At 39.4% G+C, this 16093-nt stretch overlaps 2 protein-coding genes across 3 annotated transcripts; one reads left to right on the top strand and one right to left on the bottom strand.

Moving 5' to 3' along the window:
• Positions 1-96: 96 nt before the first annotated feature.
• On the top strand, positions 97-2821 carry LOC137056423 (dual specificity phosphatase 29-like). The gene is made up of 3 exons (XM_067430516.1): positions 97-445; positions 1834-2057; positions 2365-2821. The coding sequence occupies exons 1-3, from the start codon at positions 282-284 to the stop codon at positions 2586-2588; spliced, it is 612 nt and encodes a 203-aa protein (XP_067286617.1). The 5' UTR covers positions 97-281; the 3' UTR covers positions 2589-2821.
• A 109-nt stretch (positions 2822-2930) lies between these two features.
• Positions 2931-15540, bottom strand: adkb (adenosine kinase b). Of its 2 annotated transcripts, none has more exons than XM_067430509.1 (11): positions 15468-15540; positions 12454-12528; positions 12182-12235; positions 8562-8640; positions 8302-8474; positions 7286-7394; positions 6925-7095; positions 5687-5722; positions 5467-5581; positions 5295-5381; positions 2931-3537 (listed from the first exon to the last, which is right to left on the bottom strand). In XM_067430509.1, the coding sequence occupies exons 1-11, from the start codon at positions 15518-15520 to the stop codon at positions 3413-3415; spliced, it is 1077 nt and encodes a 358-aa protein (XP_067286610.1). In that variant the 5' UTR covers positions 15521-15540; the 3' UTR covers positions 2931-3412. The 2 variants fall into 2 exon arrangements, with proteins under 2 accessions (XP_067286610.1, XP_067286612.1); XM_067430511.1 differs by lacking the exon at positions 15468-15540 and adding an exon at positions 14872-15030.
• Between the last annotated feature and the right edge of the window lie 553 nt (positions 15541-16093).

The raw sequence follows: 16093 nt of genomic DNA, 5'->3' as shown, positions 1-16093 counted from the left end.
TTTTGATTGGTTTGGGGTTCTGCCCTCACTAGTGAAAGAAAGAGGGAACGGACCTCTAAAAATAACCCAGAATTCAACACCCACCCCGGGCAGTAGTCAGGCCAAAGCAGTCTTCTCAGCTCAGCACCTCTCAAACCAACCTGAACACAAAAACACAGAGAAAGAAAGAGAATTAGATCTAACTTAAAGCGTTACAATGAGACATATTTCTGCGCTCGGCCTGTTCCTCTTCTGAGCGTCTGCCTTTGGGTCTTATTACCCTCTCGTGCGGTTTTATCAAAATGACCTCACGAAGGAAGTTTGGAGTGAAGTCGGAGGTGAGTGAAGTGAAAGAGGAGGAATATGTGACCCCAAACGGATACGAGTTGGAGAAACACCTGACGCACGGCAGCGTCGCGTACACTCACGTCAATGAGGTCTGGCCCAACGTCTACATCGGAAACGAGTGAGTCGTTTCATTTGATTAACCGTGATGATAATAATAATGTAGGATGAACCTTTACCCAAATAAGTCTGATGAACTAAACACTCACCCAGAAATGTGCGATAGACAATATAAAGAAAACAACACAGTCAAATCTGAGATTGAGACCCGTTCACATCAAGCGCGATAACTAGTCATTTCGTAACGGTCGTTCTGTTAAAGCGCGCGCTTAAAGGGACAGTTCACCCCAAAAATAAGCGGTCATCATTTACTCACCCTCAAGTTTTTCAAAACCTGTATTAATTTCTTTCTTATGCTAAACACAAAAGAAGATATTTCGAAGAATGTTAAACCAAACAGTTGATGGGCCCCATAGAGTGGTGCAGGTTGTGACCATGGTTGTGACATCACATGGGACAAAAAGCGGATTTTTAGCACTTCCGGTTCCATCGTACCAGTCCATGGGTTTTTCGAATGGGATTTTGGTTAAATGGCTGAAATAAGGTCTGTGGTTAACACAAGCTCAAGATACACAGGTAAACTCAGTCCGCTTTTACAGCCTCGTTATCCTCATAATATTCTAACTGAAGCTTTCAAGAAGAATGTTAAGATAGAAACTGAAAGAGTCGAAGTCATGGGAACGTGGTGTGGTTGATTTAGCCTACCTTTAGCTTCTTACTTCTAGCGACTGCATCTAGGCTTAAAAATTCATAAAAGTTGTGCTCATCAGTTGAAATTATCATTAAGGACAAAACATATGTATCAAACTTTTGTTGATCACAGTGCTTGTGATAATACAAAAGCCTATGGAAAAATCCCATTTAATTTTTTCAGAGGGAACTAATGTGATCCTAACAGCCGATTAGCCTACAAAATGACATCTTAACTGCACCATCCTTTGACTTCCATTAGTTAAAAAAAAAAAAGGCAGATATTATTGGCTAATGCCTAAAAGTTTTCAACGTCTGCCACAATACAATGGACACACATGCCGTCACCCATTCAAAGCGCATGAGAAGCGTTAACACCGATGCCCTGTGTGAATGCAGTGTAAGGGGAACATTTGCACAAGATGTACTAAAAACGTAAATGTTTTTTCTTTGCATTTTTTGCGTACAGACAACACTGTAAAAACAATCGCAAAAACGCTGTATTATGTGCAAAACCAGTAGATGGCGATGTAACTTTGTATAGAAACTATGCGCCTATAGACTGAACACAATGTGCATGCACAAATTATTATTTTTTCAGTTTACGCTGACACAATACCAGTATTGTTTTCAAGTTTGTGTTTTTAGGCCCCTAAAATGCTGTTGTCATGTAAATAAACAGACAAAAAACACTTTTTTAGTTGAAAACCGTATTGTGTAAATGGCCCATAGACTCTAAGCAGCTTTCTTTCTGTGAAGAGAGACTGCAAAAGACCGATACAAGCTGAAGACGATGGGCATCACGCACATCCTGAACGCTGCGGAGTGCGAGTGGAACAGTGTGGACACGGGCGCTGAATACTATAGAGACATGGACGTGCATTACTATGGGATCACAGCGGAGGACGTTCCCACATTTAACCTCAGCCAGTACTTCTATTCTGCAGCTGAACACATCCACCAGACCCTCGCAAACCCACAGAGTGAGTTATTATACTGAGATACTATTAAAGTTAGGCCTACTGTGTTTAAAAGCATCCCAGGATGCACCTCATGAAGTGAGCAGAGCTGGAATCTAGACAAAAAAAGCATAACATGAAGATGAAGAATGAAACTCTTGAATGCAATTGCATACTGACACGTCAGCTTGTAGCAGTAAATAAAGAGTTGTCATCTCAAGCACAAGTTCAGTGTGGAGTACCCCAAGGCTCAGTGCTAGGACCGCTGCTTTTCACCCTGTAGGCTACCATGCTACTGGCTGAGGTTGTGTCATCTGGTTTATTTCTCCAGATAAGCTTCTAGTTCACTGTGTGATGGGCCGCAGTCGCTCGGCCACACTCTTCCTGGCCTACTTGATGATCTACAAGAACATGACAGTTGTAGACGCCATCGACCATGTCAAGCGGCGGCGACGCATCATCCCGAACTGGGGCTTCCTGAAGCAGCTGAGAGAGCTGGATGAACACCTGCTGGAGCAGAGAAGAGCTCAAAACACACAACCACAGGATAATTGAACATGCAAACCAAAAACATTTATGATTGCTATGCTGCCAGTGAATAGTGTTAAAGTTTTAGGGAGGTTTGGGGTTAATCTGGTTCTTTGAAAATGAAACATTAGATCAGAGCTGTTTGAGGCGATTGAGATAATTTAGAGCGCTTCTTCCTGAACTAAGGAAATACACACACACTTATGCACGTACACAAACAAATAATATCATGCACACACATATGAACCCCACACACTCATGCACACAAACACATTCATGCACGCACACAGATGAACTCATGCACATACACACTCACACACACAAATGCCCAGATGCACACATACACACTTTAAAATATTGATGTACAACTTTGGAACAATTAAAATCTTTTTATTAAACTGGTCAGTTGAACGGTCGTTTTCCAGAAGAGGAAAGAGTGGAAAAATCTTCCCACAGCAGATACAGCTTATGCATACTCATACATTGTGCGTTTAAGATACAATTTGGTATTTCATAAGAATGTAGACCTGAAAGACAAAAACATTCTAAGCAAAAATGATATAATCCTGTTAATTTAATTTACGACTATTACTTTTGAAAATATAAATGCACTTACTTAAAAGGATATCATGGATCTTTAATAGATTAAATACTATATTGCAATGTCGCATAAAAACTCGGAGTGTACGTAATGTGGTCATCGCAATCCTGAAAAAATGCCCGTTTAACAGGAAACGTGTAAACGAATGTAGAGGCACGCAGGTTATGTTGCCGGAACTTCAGCAAAAAAAAAAAAAAAGAGAGATGGAAAGATTCCATATTGAGATCGAACAGGAGAGGATGTTATGGAGTTATTGGAAATCGGGCTTCTCAGGGAAGGTGCAGCCCACTCGCCGGATGATGACATGGGCGGCATAATGACCAGCGCGGATGCACTCTTCCAACGGCTTCTCCTGAACCAACTCTGACAGGAATCCTGCAGGACACACACACACACAAAGTTAAATATTAATGTATGGGCTCTGTCCCAGAGGTGAATGTGATTTCAACAAGTACAACATCCTTGTTGATCCTTTGCAAAAATAAAGTGTAACCTTACTATAGTCCAATAATCTTATTTACAACTTCAGAAAGTATTTTTTACAGTGCATATTTGCGTCATACAAATGTCAAACGGCACAATTCACATCAATCACAAGAGAAACTTACAGTTGATTTGAATATATTAAATGTTGCAATGTTGCATTGAATTTAAATGTGAATTGAAGTAAAATGACTGAAATAGTATTTTCTATACAGCTTTGAATGAATATTTTTTACAGTGTACTTTAGCATATTAAAGCAGCACTGGGTAACTTTTGCTCTCGGGGTCCCCCAACAGTTGGGAAAAAATAATGTCCTCAACTACTGTCCTAAGCTCTGTCCTCCTACAACAGGGGATGCCATCGTGCGGGCATTTGCTGACATGACAACCCTGATAGCCCTGAACTAGTGATGCGCGGGTCGTCTCATAACCCGCGGACCCCGTATGTCTATTTAATGGTCGCGGGTGCGGGGCGGGTTGGAAAAATATATACAGTGGTGCGGGGCGGCCAAATAACTTCATAAAAGCGGCGCCGCGGGTCGGTGCAGCACTAACAGTTCCCCTGAACACTGCAGGAGGAGTTCACATGCAGCTGTTCTTCGGCGTCACGTGTGAAATGTCTTCACCCCAGATACAGTGTCATATGAATATCATTTCATGGGTTTTATTTTTTTCAAACGCCAAATAATCGCAATGCTCACGTTTACAAGCCAGTGTCATTATAGTAGTCTATTGGTTAGCGTTTTACAGAATCTATATGATACTTCAGTTCAGTGTTTGAGTGGTAGGTAATCACCGTAACAAGCAGGACAGCATCGGTCAGGCACGCCTCCTTCAGCTCACGCCGACGAGCAAACGCTGGTCACATGTTGATCCTCGTCCTGCCTTTAATCACATCACTTTTTCGTTTCCTCTTATTGCTTTCCTCCAACAAAACCTTTTCTTTCTTATTTGTCTGTGCTGCTTCAGACATGACTATATTATCCGACGAACAAAGTTGGGCTCGCACGTCCGAATGTAAGGAAGTGTGTGTGTTGGTGGAAGTGACGTATATGCCGTAAAGCAGTCGAATTTTGTAGTTATTTTTGTTCTCAGGTTAATACCCGAAACCCGAAGTTTAAAAGTACGATTAAAAACGATACAGACTCCATCAGGCTATGGCAGACGTGTCATTCAACCTATTGTAAGTCGATGTATCATCACAAGAGTCTTGAAATATATTATGAAGGTTGAAAAGTTACCTAGTGCTGCTTTAAAGAGTGAACCGTTAATAAATACTGGATTAACTAAATTAAACTATTTATCTTCAATTTGTGTCAATATTGGCCATTAAAAAGCATTAATTTAAATACTGCTTAGGCAGTTTGCACAGAGGAGCGTTTGGCAAATTAAAAATTATAAATACATGCTGTATATTTATTACACACGTATAAAAAATAATGTGGTGCAGGATTTACTTTGAGGCACTTTTCACTCAGAAATTGCAAGTAAATTTTACATATAATTACAAAGAAATGGCAATCAACGCCTTGTATTAATCCTTAAATAAAAGTATTTTTTATGATACTTTAGCCTGATATTAAAGAGTGCAGGGTACTAAATACCATTAATAACTATTATGGTCTAAAATGATTTGATGAATCTTGTACCTCCCACAAAAGCATCACCAGCACCATTAGTGTCCACAATGTCATTCTGGTCGATGTCTAAAACGGGAAACACTTTCACTTTATCACCTAAAAGACAAAGAAAGACAATTGAAGAGAAACATATGGAAGAGAAGTCATGTGAATGAGCACAGAGTGTGTTTGATGGACGTACCCACAGTGGCCACAGTGTCCTCTCTGCCCTGAGTGAAGACCACAATCCTTTGCCTGTTCTTATTGACTTTGGGCAGAGCCTGGACCCTCCGCGCGATCTCCGCGATGTCTTCTGTCTGCAGGAACACCAGGGGTTATAAATTCAAGAGAAATTACATTACTCCTTTTGTGGTTATTGCGCTAGAAAAAAATTCAGTATTTATACAGTTCTTTTCACTCACCTCAAAGCCCTGCTCCTTTGCAAATGTAGCGGCTTCCTGTAAAACACACAATCATCACAGCCAATGAGGAGAGACACAAAAACTAACCTCCACACAAGACATTTAAGTCTTTTATTTGAACACATTTCGGGCCCTATTTTAACGATCTGAGCTCATGGTCTGAAGCTCACGCTGCAGGCGCTCTTAGGGCGTGTTCGAATCAACTTTTTCTAGTTTAACAAGGGGAAAAATGGACGGTGTGTCCGGCGCTAAAATGGTCGTCCCTAATCTCTTGATTCATCATGGGTGTGTTTTGGGCATAACGTTCAATAAACCAATCAGAGTCTCATATCCCTTTCCCTTTAAAAGCCAATTGCGCTCGCACCGGCGGATTCGATATTTACATGAGACTGACGCTTCTCCAGAGAGGAAGCCTTTTATTTTAATATATAAAAATGTGTGTGTGTGCTGCTGTGCATCTCTCTGTGTGTAATAAGCAGAGTGTATGCATGTTGTGCACCGCCTATAGGCTCATATATTACTAACACTCTTTAAATAACACTAAAAATACTGCACTATTGACTTTAGAGCAGGTGTGTGTTGGTCAATGGTTTTCAGTTCCTCACAATAGCAACGCTCCCACAATGCTCATGAACACACCTGGTTTAGACCAGACGCCCATGGGGGAACACACACACACACACACACACACACACACACACTCTGATGGGGGAACAGATGCGCCAGAACATTTGATATTTAAACAACGAGGAGCTGGATGTGAACATGAAAACTGCGTCGGGATGAAACTAGCAGAACACATTTGGTTGCGCCCGGCGTCACATTGCGCCGAGTGTATGATAGGGCCCTAAGGGTTTGTAGACACCCTGTGGTCATTAAAAATCCCAGGATGTCCTTCGATAAAGAGGGGTGTAACACTGGCATCCTGGCCAAATTCGCCCATTAGCCTCCTAATCATCCCCGTATACTGATTGGCTTCATCACTCCTCTCCACCATAAGCTGGTGTGTGGTGGGCAGTTTGGCACAATATGGCTGCCGTCGCATCATCCAGGTGGATGCTTTTAAGAATTTTAAGATGTTTGGACTAGAAACGAGACAAAAATACTAAGAAAGAAAAGCATTTTTTGCAGTGTGCACATTGGTGGTGGTTGAGGAGATATGTAAAGCACGTTGAGTGCCCAGAAAAGCGCTATATAAATGTAACATTTTTATTCTTATTGATGATGTGAAGACTCACCGTCTCGTTTCCGAAGATAATGTCAACGTATGGCATGACCTTCATCAGCGGCTCTTTAAAGAACTGGCTGATGAAGGGGGCTGAGAGGTTAAGGCCGAAGATCTTGTTGTTGTCAGACGCGTGTTTGGCCACTTTGAGGATGGACTCTGGAGACACGGTCAGGAAAAAACCCTCCAGGACGGAGATCAGGACAATACTTATCAGATTAATACTTTAATAAGATGAGCATTGAGCAGGAGATGAGTTATTCAATATGGTACATGGTTTCTGTACTCAACATCACTCTTGCATTAGCTACAGCTGCTCTATTTTTCTCCATTTGCACATTCAAACAAGCACGATGCAAATGTGAAGCTCTTACTGCGATGTAGTAAACTCGAGCTTTCTCCACCAGATTCCAGTTGCGATCAACATCCAGATGTTTCTCTTTATTATAGCAGTTTGCTGCCGCCAGGTTTGCAACCAGAGACCTGCAAACACAGTGATAGTCAAACATTGCTGTCGACGACGCTAAAGTTTAGTTGACGCTAAAGGCAAGCACAGATTAGATCTACAGCTCTCTGCTTGCGGTATGTCAGTGACGCTCGTCAGGTAAATAAGTGAAACGCACAAAAAAAATGTTTTTTATCATATCATACTTCATTAATAGCGATTCACTTATGCAATTTAGTACAATTGCGTTCACATCAGTAGCGAACCATACCGGAGTTCAAACGAACCAAACCCCAGACCACCTTTTAAGCGGACTCGAGTGCGCACCCGAGTTCGGAAGACCGCATTCAAATCATCCAAACAAACCAAACTCTGACGTCAATTGAACCCGGGTGTGCACCTAGTGCTCGTGTGAAAGCACCCTAAATGTGTATTTGAGCTTCTAATACGACTAGATGGCCTTGTGTATTGTTCAAGTTACTTTTGCATATGAATTTAATGTTAGTTACAGTTTAACTGTACATTGATTTTACATTGTTTGCGACACTAAAGCTCTGTAATTGTTTTTCCTTTTATAGAAATCACAAATCAAATCACACATTTCTCTTAGTGAAGGATCATGTGACACTGAAGACTGGAGTAATGATGATAAATTCAGCTTTGATCACAGGAATAAATCACACTTTACTATATATTCACAGAGAGAACTGATGATTTACATTATAATAATATTTTGTGATTTATCAAATAAATGCAGCTTTGATCACAGAAATAAGTTACACTTTACTGTATATTCAGATAGAAAACAGCTATTTTAAATTGCATTAATATTTCACAATTTGTTTTCCTGTATTTTTGATCAAATGCAGCTTTGGTGAGCAGAAGAAACTTGAGCATGCCTTCTCAAACGCTGCATTATATCCAGTAAGTGTGTTTGTTTCTGACCTGTTGTCTCCAGTAATGCAGGCTGCACACGTTCCTGTCGGCTCTTGGCTCTGTTCATAATAATGAGCGTCGACGTGAGCTTCAGCCGCTTTCTGCTTCAGGATCTCGCCAAAGTGATCCGAACCTATACAGCCGAAGAACGTGGCCACCTTATGCGGCTCCTGGATCATCCACTGAGAGAGAAGATATCAAACACACAATATCATTATGAAGTTCACACAATTTTTCCTGATAGACAATGAACTGGGTTTCCAGATCACCTGAGCGATTTTGACAGAGTTCTGTGTGGATCCACCGGCATGATACTCCACTTTACTCTTCTTCACGATCTCATCAAACCTGCAGCACAAACACCAGAAGACTTTTCTTTATTGTTCGTGTGAGACTGTGAGTGAAGATGCTGATGAGATAAAGCTCAGGGTTGAGTCCTGTCAGAATGTAAACAGAAGGAGCTGCTGTCCCCTGCAGGTCAGAGACGGTACAACACCAACACTCACGAGAGCTCAACTCTGCTTTTATTATCCTTTATTTTACCAGGAAATAATCCCATTGAGATTCAAAATCTCTTTTTCAAGGGAGTCCTGTCCAAGACAGCAGATTTCTTTTTTTAATATAAAATTATAACTAACAAAATTAAAAAATAAAATACATATACACACAATTAACCGAAAGAAGACATTTAGCACTTTAATATAATCTCAACAAAATCACCAGCAGCACTCAGTACTTCACATGTGCATTCAGTACTCAAATAGTCCTTTTAAACTGTCCTTTTTAAGTCCTGTTAAAAATCCTAGTTTTAAACTGTCATTGTGTGCGTTTACATGCTCGTTCTGAAGCAGATTATACCTAATAAGCCGACAATGATCAAGGTCATGTAACCGCCGTAACCCGTTTTCTTTTATCGGAGTACGTTGAAATGCGCATGTGTGATAGGTGACAAAAACACAAACTTAGAGCAGATTTAAACGCATCCAGACAGAGCGAGCGAGCGTTTTATCACAAACGCAGACTCTTTTAAGACCCAGAAACTGTAAAGATGTGTTCTCATCTCATGCAGCAGAAGTAGAAGAGGTTCAGTCAAACGCTACATAACTACATAGGGGATAATATGAGCCGTAAATCTCCCGCTGACACGGTGCACGCTTTATTTAACATCATATTATCCCCTATGCAGTTATGCAGCGTTTAGACTGAACCTCTTCTACTTCTGCTGCGTGAGATGAGAACACATCTTTACAATGCTCTGGGTCTTAAACGAGTCTGTGTTTGTAATATATGTCCTTATTTCATGCAAAACGCTCGCTCGCTCTGTCTGGAGGCGTTTAAATCTGCTCTAAGTTTGTGTTTTTGTCACCTATCACATGCGCATTTCAATAAGCCGACAGAGAGCAGGTTAATGCGTTTACATGCAGCGCGAAATCGAGGTACGAGGCAAAAAACGACCTGTCCCGACCGGTTTATGCTTACGCCATTTATGAGCTTACTCCGATAAAAGAAAACGGGTTACAGCGGTTACATGACCATGATCATTGTCGGTTTATTAGGCATAATCGGCTTCAGAACGAGCATGTAAACGCACCCATTGTCGGTAGATACTAAAATTTGAGCTGTTTCTGCAATTTATACCAGGAAAAAGGTGTAAAAACTTTAAAAGCACTTTCACCGAAAACCGTTCGCGCTCGTGGGATATCATACATGATTTGCCCATATAATCTGAGATTACAATTCCTAGCAGTGACTTTTGGCGTCAGAAGAGAATATAAGTAAGGAGGCAAAGGAGGCTTTTCTGATCAAATCCATTTTACTGCTAGGGCTGTGCGGAACGGTTTATTTCGTCATATATCCGTGCAATGGTTGAACATGAGGAACTGAGAAAGAAAATATCACATTTCTAATTTGTATTTGATCACAAATACAGCAGTAATTTCCTGAATGTTGTGCCCTTAGCTTTAATAATCTGATATAACTGGCTGGGCAATAGTATCAAATATTTATATCAAAATATTATGAATTTATGTTTGGAACAATTACAATTTATTTTAATGTTTTTAAAAGAAGCCTCTTCTGCTCACCGAGGCGGCATTTATTTGATCAAAAATACAGTAAAATAGTGTAATATTCCTCCAGTGTAAATCATCTGTTCTCTATGTGAATATATAGTAAAGTGTGATTTATTTCTGTGATCAAAGCTGAATTTATCATCATTACTCCAGTCTTCAGTGTCACATGATCCTTCAGACTTAAGACATAATATTATGACATACTCTAAAACAAAATGAGGATAAATTGTGATTATGACAAAGTTAAAATTTTGGAATACCAAGTCGAAATAATCACTTAAAAAGTAAAAGATGACATACTAAGTTGAAATTATGACGAGTCACAATTATAAAAAATACTATACAAGTTTGTCATACTTATCAAAAAATGTAGCTTTCATGAGCAGAAGAGACTTTTATCTGAGCCCAGAATCATTAAATGTGACATAAAAATTAAAAATAATGAGAATAAAAGGCAAGCGTGACATAATTTTGCCTTTTAATCTCATTATTTTTAATGTTTGTCTTACATTTTCTGGCCTTAGATAAAACTCTCTTCTGCTCACTAAAGCTACATTAATTTGACCAAAAATACAGTAAAAATTGTAAATATTCCTCCAGTGTAAATCATCAGTTCTCTATGTGAATATATAGTAAAGTGTGATTTATTCCTGTGATCAAAGCTGAATTTATCATCATTACTCCAGTCTTCAGTCTTCAGATCCTTCAGTTATTATTTTTTATATATTTTTGATCAATGTTGAAATCAGTTGTGCTGCTTCACATTATTGTGGAAACCGTAATACTACCATTCAAAAGTTTAGGATAAGTAATATTAAAAAAAAAAAAAAAAGAATGCTTTTTTAAGCAAGGATGCATTAAATTAATAAAAAGTGACAGTTGACATTTATAATGAAGCAAAAGATTCTATTTTTCAAAAAAAAAAATTTTTTTTAAATGTCTTTATTTATCATTTATTAACTATATTAACTCTTTCCCCGCCAGCGTATTTAAAAAAAGTTGCCAGCCACCGCCAGGGTTTTTGACAATTTTCACAAGAATTTAATAGCCCATAGAATATTTTGTTTAATGAATATCTGAGCATACAATATATCAAAATAAAGAGCTAACCCTCTTCTTTTAAACAAATGTTTTTTTTATTCTAGCTTAATGCATTACTTTTTTATCAACACTTGAATATGGGTAGGTTTCATAAAAAAGCTCAATTTTGAGCAAAAAGCTGAGAAAATCACATATTTGTGAAAGACTGTTTCCAGATCAGATTCAGAGCGATGATCAAACACAGATGGAGTAGATCGAGTCCATCAACACTCCTAATGCTTGCACAGTCCTGTAGCTCGTCCTGGGTCCACATTTCATTCAGTAACATTATGCAGTTTTGATTCATATTCTCTTTATTGACGATGATCACGTTATTTTTCATTTGCATATGATAACATGCGATCGCTCGTTTCACTGCGTCTTACTCGCGTGTGTTTTGATCAGGAGATTCAGTACTCATTCAGAAGATGAGCAATAGCGCCCCCTAGCGCCGACATTGAAAACACGGAAACCCAGAAAATTCCGTTATTGGCCTGGAAGCGTTTTCTCACAAATAACGGAAATTTCCATGTTTGGCAGGGAAAGAGTTAAAAATATCTGTTTCTATAAAATATATTCAAATAGAAAACCTTTAATTTAAATTGTAATAATATTTTACAATATTACTGTATTTTTGGAGTTAACTTATTCCAAACTTTTATATTTTGCTTGTGATGTAAAAAATAAGAAACACTGTGAATACAGCAGTAAAAAAAATAATACATGATGTGACTTACAAAGCTTTATGTTTGTCCTCTGCCAGGATCTGATCATTGGGCTTCAATCCATACCTGTACGTACACACACACACACACACACACACACACACACACACACACACACACACACACAAAGGTTAGTTACTGATGAATAATTGCACTAACAGCTCAAGGAAATCCATACAGTGTGTTTGTGGCTCAGGTCATGTGATCACAGAAGCGTATCGATCATAAGAACAGCAGTGCACGTATGACCTTGAAACACAGGCAGTCACATGATCACTACTCACTTATCGAGAAAATCCTTATCCACCACAGCAGAGATGTCCAGCAGCGGATTTCCCATCCCAAACAGAGCATTCTGACTGCAAATACACACACACACACACACACAGAAAACATCTTACAATAACACATTGATATTAACAATAATAACTTTGAAAAGTAATTTTTTTGTTGTGTCAGCTTTTAAAGGTGCAGTGTGTACATTTTAGCGGCATCTAGTGGCGAGGTGATGAATTGCAACCGTCCACCGCTCACCCCTCCCTTTCAGAGCACAGAGAAGCTACAGTGGCCGTCACAGGACAAAGATGTCGTCTGAGACAGCAGAGAGTGACTAGCGCTCTGTAGCGTAGTTTGTCCCTTAGGGCTACTGTAGAAACATGCTGGCGCAAAATGGCGACTTCACTGTAAGGGACCCGCGGTGTGTGTAGATAGAAACGGTGTCATGACAAATCCTGTCCCCCTGTGAAATCGTGTCCGCTGGTAGCGGTTTTAAATGCCTGATCAAAAGTTGTTATACATGGTTCTGGACAAGCAATTGTTTAAAAATAACTAAATAATAAAGGAATAAACTATGAATTCATTGCCACACTAAGTACACACGCAAAACATTCATTTGAAATATTTAATTGATTGCTATAATGGGAGCAAAAACATGTTCTGAATTATATACTTATATAAGCACTTATAGCTTCAGTTATATAATACTAATATATAAAACGTATGCTTTGTAAGACATTAAAGACTATTTTAACACAATTTAAACAGTAAAAATCAAAACGCGATTGTGTAAGAATTGTAATCCGGCTCTGAACAGATTACCTATTAAAATTTCTTTCAGCCAATAGAATCGCTCTGGGGGTCCTTGCGGAAACGATTTCACAGGGGGACAGGATTTTTCATGACACCGGCTCATTATGTAAGGTCTTTATACACCACTGAAAACATAGTTATGTATATTTAATTGCATTTCTGTCAATAGATTCTCATTCATACTTCACACTGCACCTTTAACACAAATTTGTCATTAGCAAAATCTGCCACTGTGCAGATCAGTGCATGCAAATGTTTGATTTATTACAGTATAATATAGCATTTTCTCTTGCTATTTGAGTCTGACAGCCCCAGTCCTCCTTTACTTTAACTGAACGCATAAGAACAGCATGAATATTCTGCTAATCTCCTTTTTATTTAACGTTTAAGTCATTTCAAGTGTTTGGAGAGACATTAAGGAGGAGTATGTTGAGAGCCTTCATTCCTGAGGGAACTATTCCTTTAATATCCATTCTGAGAGTAACAGGTGAAGGGTCACATGATCAGGTTTCAGTGACGCTTCCTTTGAGACTTGAACCCTTGGTATGGAAGGTGCGGGCTTATTAGCCGGGAGAGCCAAACAGACCAGAAATCCTGCTCTTTTTCTTGCAGCATTGTAGGTCAGAACAGGTTTCAGAAGTACAGCCCTCACTAACACTCTGAGAAGCTTTCAGATGAACTTCATGGACTCGCCCTTCTAATATTAGCCGGACAAATGTCCATCTTACACATCAAACCAGTTACATATCATGTCAACTTTTAATGCAAACTTGCAAAAAGTTCTGTAATCTTACCTATACCCTGAAATGTAATGTTTTACATATAATGTGTTCAATGGGTTTTAATGGAATGGGTTTACAGCACAGAGCACATGCTATAGTGCTGACTTAACACACACACACACGTATCTATCTTTGTGAGGACATTCACTGACACAATGCAATCTCTCTCTTCATCCTAACTTTACCCATTACAACTAACTAACTAACTGCCTGACCCAAACCCTTAACCTGATTATCCCTTATCCCTAAAACCAAGTCTTGTCCCTCAAACAGGCCTTTAAGGGATAAAAAAAGTGAGGACAGGCCAAAATATCCTCCTCACTCTACTGGTCTAAAACACACACACACACACACACACACACACACACACACACACACACACACACACACACACACACACACACACACACACACACACACAACTAAAACAATATCCTCAATCACATTAAACCTTGACAAGCATCCGTTTGTCTGAGCACTGGAATGAAAACACACACGTGATCAGAATGCTCGAGCGCATGCATTATATTATACTGACTGTAACACGTGTGTACTACATGCACATTAATCTGACACTTAAGTACACGAGCCATCAAAAAACAGCATAACTGTAGGCTGTCATTCCAGTTCTTTCGTTTTATATATATATATAGATATGCATATAAATGTATAAACGTGCACACACACACACTCAACATGTTAGACGAAAAAGAACATTACGTTCCTTAAATGTGTAAAAAAAAAAAAAAAAAAAAAAAAAAGGAAATATATCCCGTTGCATCATAAAGACCGGAAGCACAGAGGCTGTCATTGAGTGTTCTGCTGTCTTACCTGACTGTAGGCATGATCACACACACACACTGATCTGTCTGTAGTAAAAGCGGTTCTGTGCTCTCGCAGCAAGCGCGTGCGATTAGTTTTTCACGCTCCAACTACAACCCGGAAGCCAAAAACGGCCGGAGAGCTCCAGATGATTGGTTATATCACACGCATGGGCGGATGGACAGATCCATCATGCTGGTTGGCTGAGTGTGTTTTTAAGGTCTGAATGTCACTATAATAACATGTGTAGCACGTGCACTGAATGCGTTTGGAAATGCAATGCATTTGCCCTAAATAATGTCAAACGCTCGTTACATGATGCACGAGCAGAAGAATGCATGCATGGGACTTTTTGTTCATCTATTAAAACAAAGCCAGATGCATGTTTCAGATACGCATTAGGGTCATTTCTGCAGATCAAATCATACATTACTCAAGTGCATGAGACATGTCGGTGTTTTCAGTGTGTGTGTGTGTGTGTTCAGCTCTGCTGTGATGAAATCAAAACATCCCCTACATGATCTCGACATGATGCACATCGTGATGCTGACAGACAAACAGATTCGCAATCAATGCCTCTTTTTTGATAAACAATCAAAGTTTACCTCAGCGTCTTGTTCTGCGCGAGCGAGCCGCCAGTCCAGTCACACACCGACATCCCCTCTCTCTCTCTCTCTCTCTCTCTCTCTCTCTCTCTCTCTCTCTCTCTCTCTCTCTCTCTCTCTCTCTCACACACACACACACACACACACACACACACACACACACACACACACACACACACACACACACACAAACACGATATATCGGGACTTGTGAAAACAAAAAGAGTGAAATAATAGGACATGCCTTTCCCACGGTCCAGACAGACCTGGTTATCAAATAATTTCCTATCAATGCTTCAAGGAATAGATCCATCTGTTGAGATTGTCTAAGGCTATGTTTTGGGCAGACCTGATTTTATGCTACTTGTGAGGACATGTTTAAGTTTTTGTGACATGAGGTCATAGCAACAAACACTGTCATTTCATGTTTAAGTTATTTGTGAGGCCCATATACATACACATTCAATTTTCAGATTTAAATGACTTATAAACACTCAATAATGATGAATAAAATAGGGTGCATATTTGCAATTTGACTGCTGTATGTTTGAAATTTATTTCTACATTAGAAGATGCAGTGTACAATACAGGCATGCAAAATAAACTTTTTTCACATTTACAGGTTG

Source organism: Pseudorasbora parva, chromosome 21 (assembly GCF_024679245.1).
Source record: "Pseudorasbora parva isolate DD20220531a chromosome 21, ASM2467924v1, whole genome shotgun sequence".
NCBI classification, from domain to species: domain Eukaryota; kingdom Metazoa; phylum Chordata; class Actinopteri; order Cypriniformes; family Gobionidae; genus Pseudorasbora; species Pseudorasbora parva.
The sequence above is the reverse complement of the archived record's forward strand: the minus strand, read 5'-3'. Positions and strand labels throughout refer to the sequence as shown.

Bases quoted from the DNA above. Each gene is read 5' to 3' on its own strand.
- LOC137056423 (XM_067430516.1), top strand. From the start codon at position 282: ATGACCTCACGAAGGAAGTTTGGAGTGAAGTCGGAGGTGAGTGAAGTG. The intron at 446-1,833 runs GTGAGTCGTTTC...CTTTCTGTGAAG, and splicing joins AACGTCTACATCGGAAACGA to AGAGACTGCAAAAGACCGAT. The intron at 2,058-2,364 runs GTGAGTTATTAT...TTATTTCTCCAG, and splicing joins GACCCTCGCAAACCCACAGA to ATAAGCTTCTAGTTCACTGT.
- adkb (XM_067430509.1), bottom strand. From the start codon at position 15,520: ATGTCGGTGTGTGACTGGACTGGCGGCTCGCTCGCGCAGAACAAGACG. The intron at 12,529-15,467 runs GTAAACTTTGAT...GTGTATTTGCAG, and splicing joins GCGCAGAACAAGACGCTGAG to TCAGAATGCTCTGTTTGGGA. The intron at 8,641-12,181 runs GTAAGTCACATC...TTTGTGCTGCAG, and splicing joins GAGGACAAACATAAAGCTTT to GTTTGATGAGATCGTGAAGA.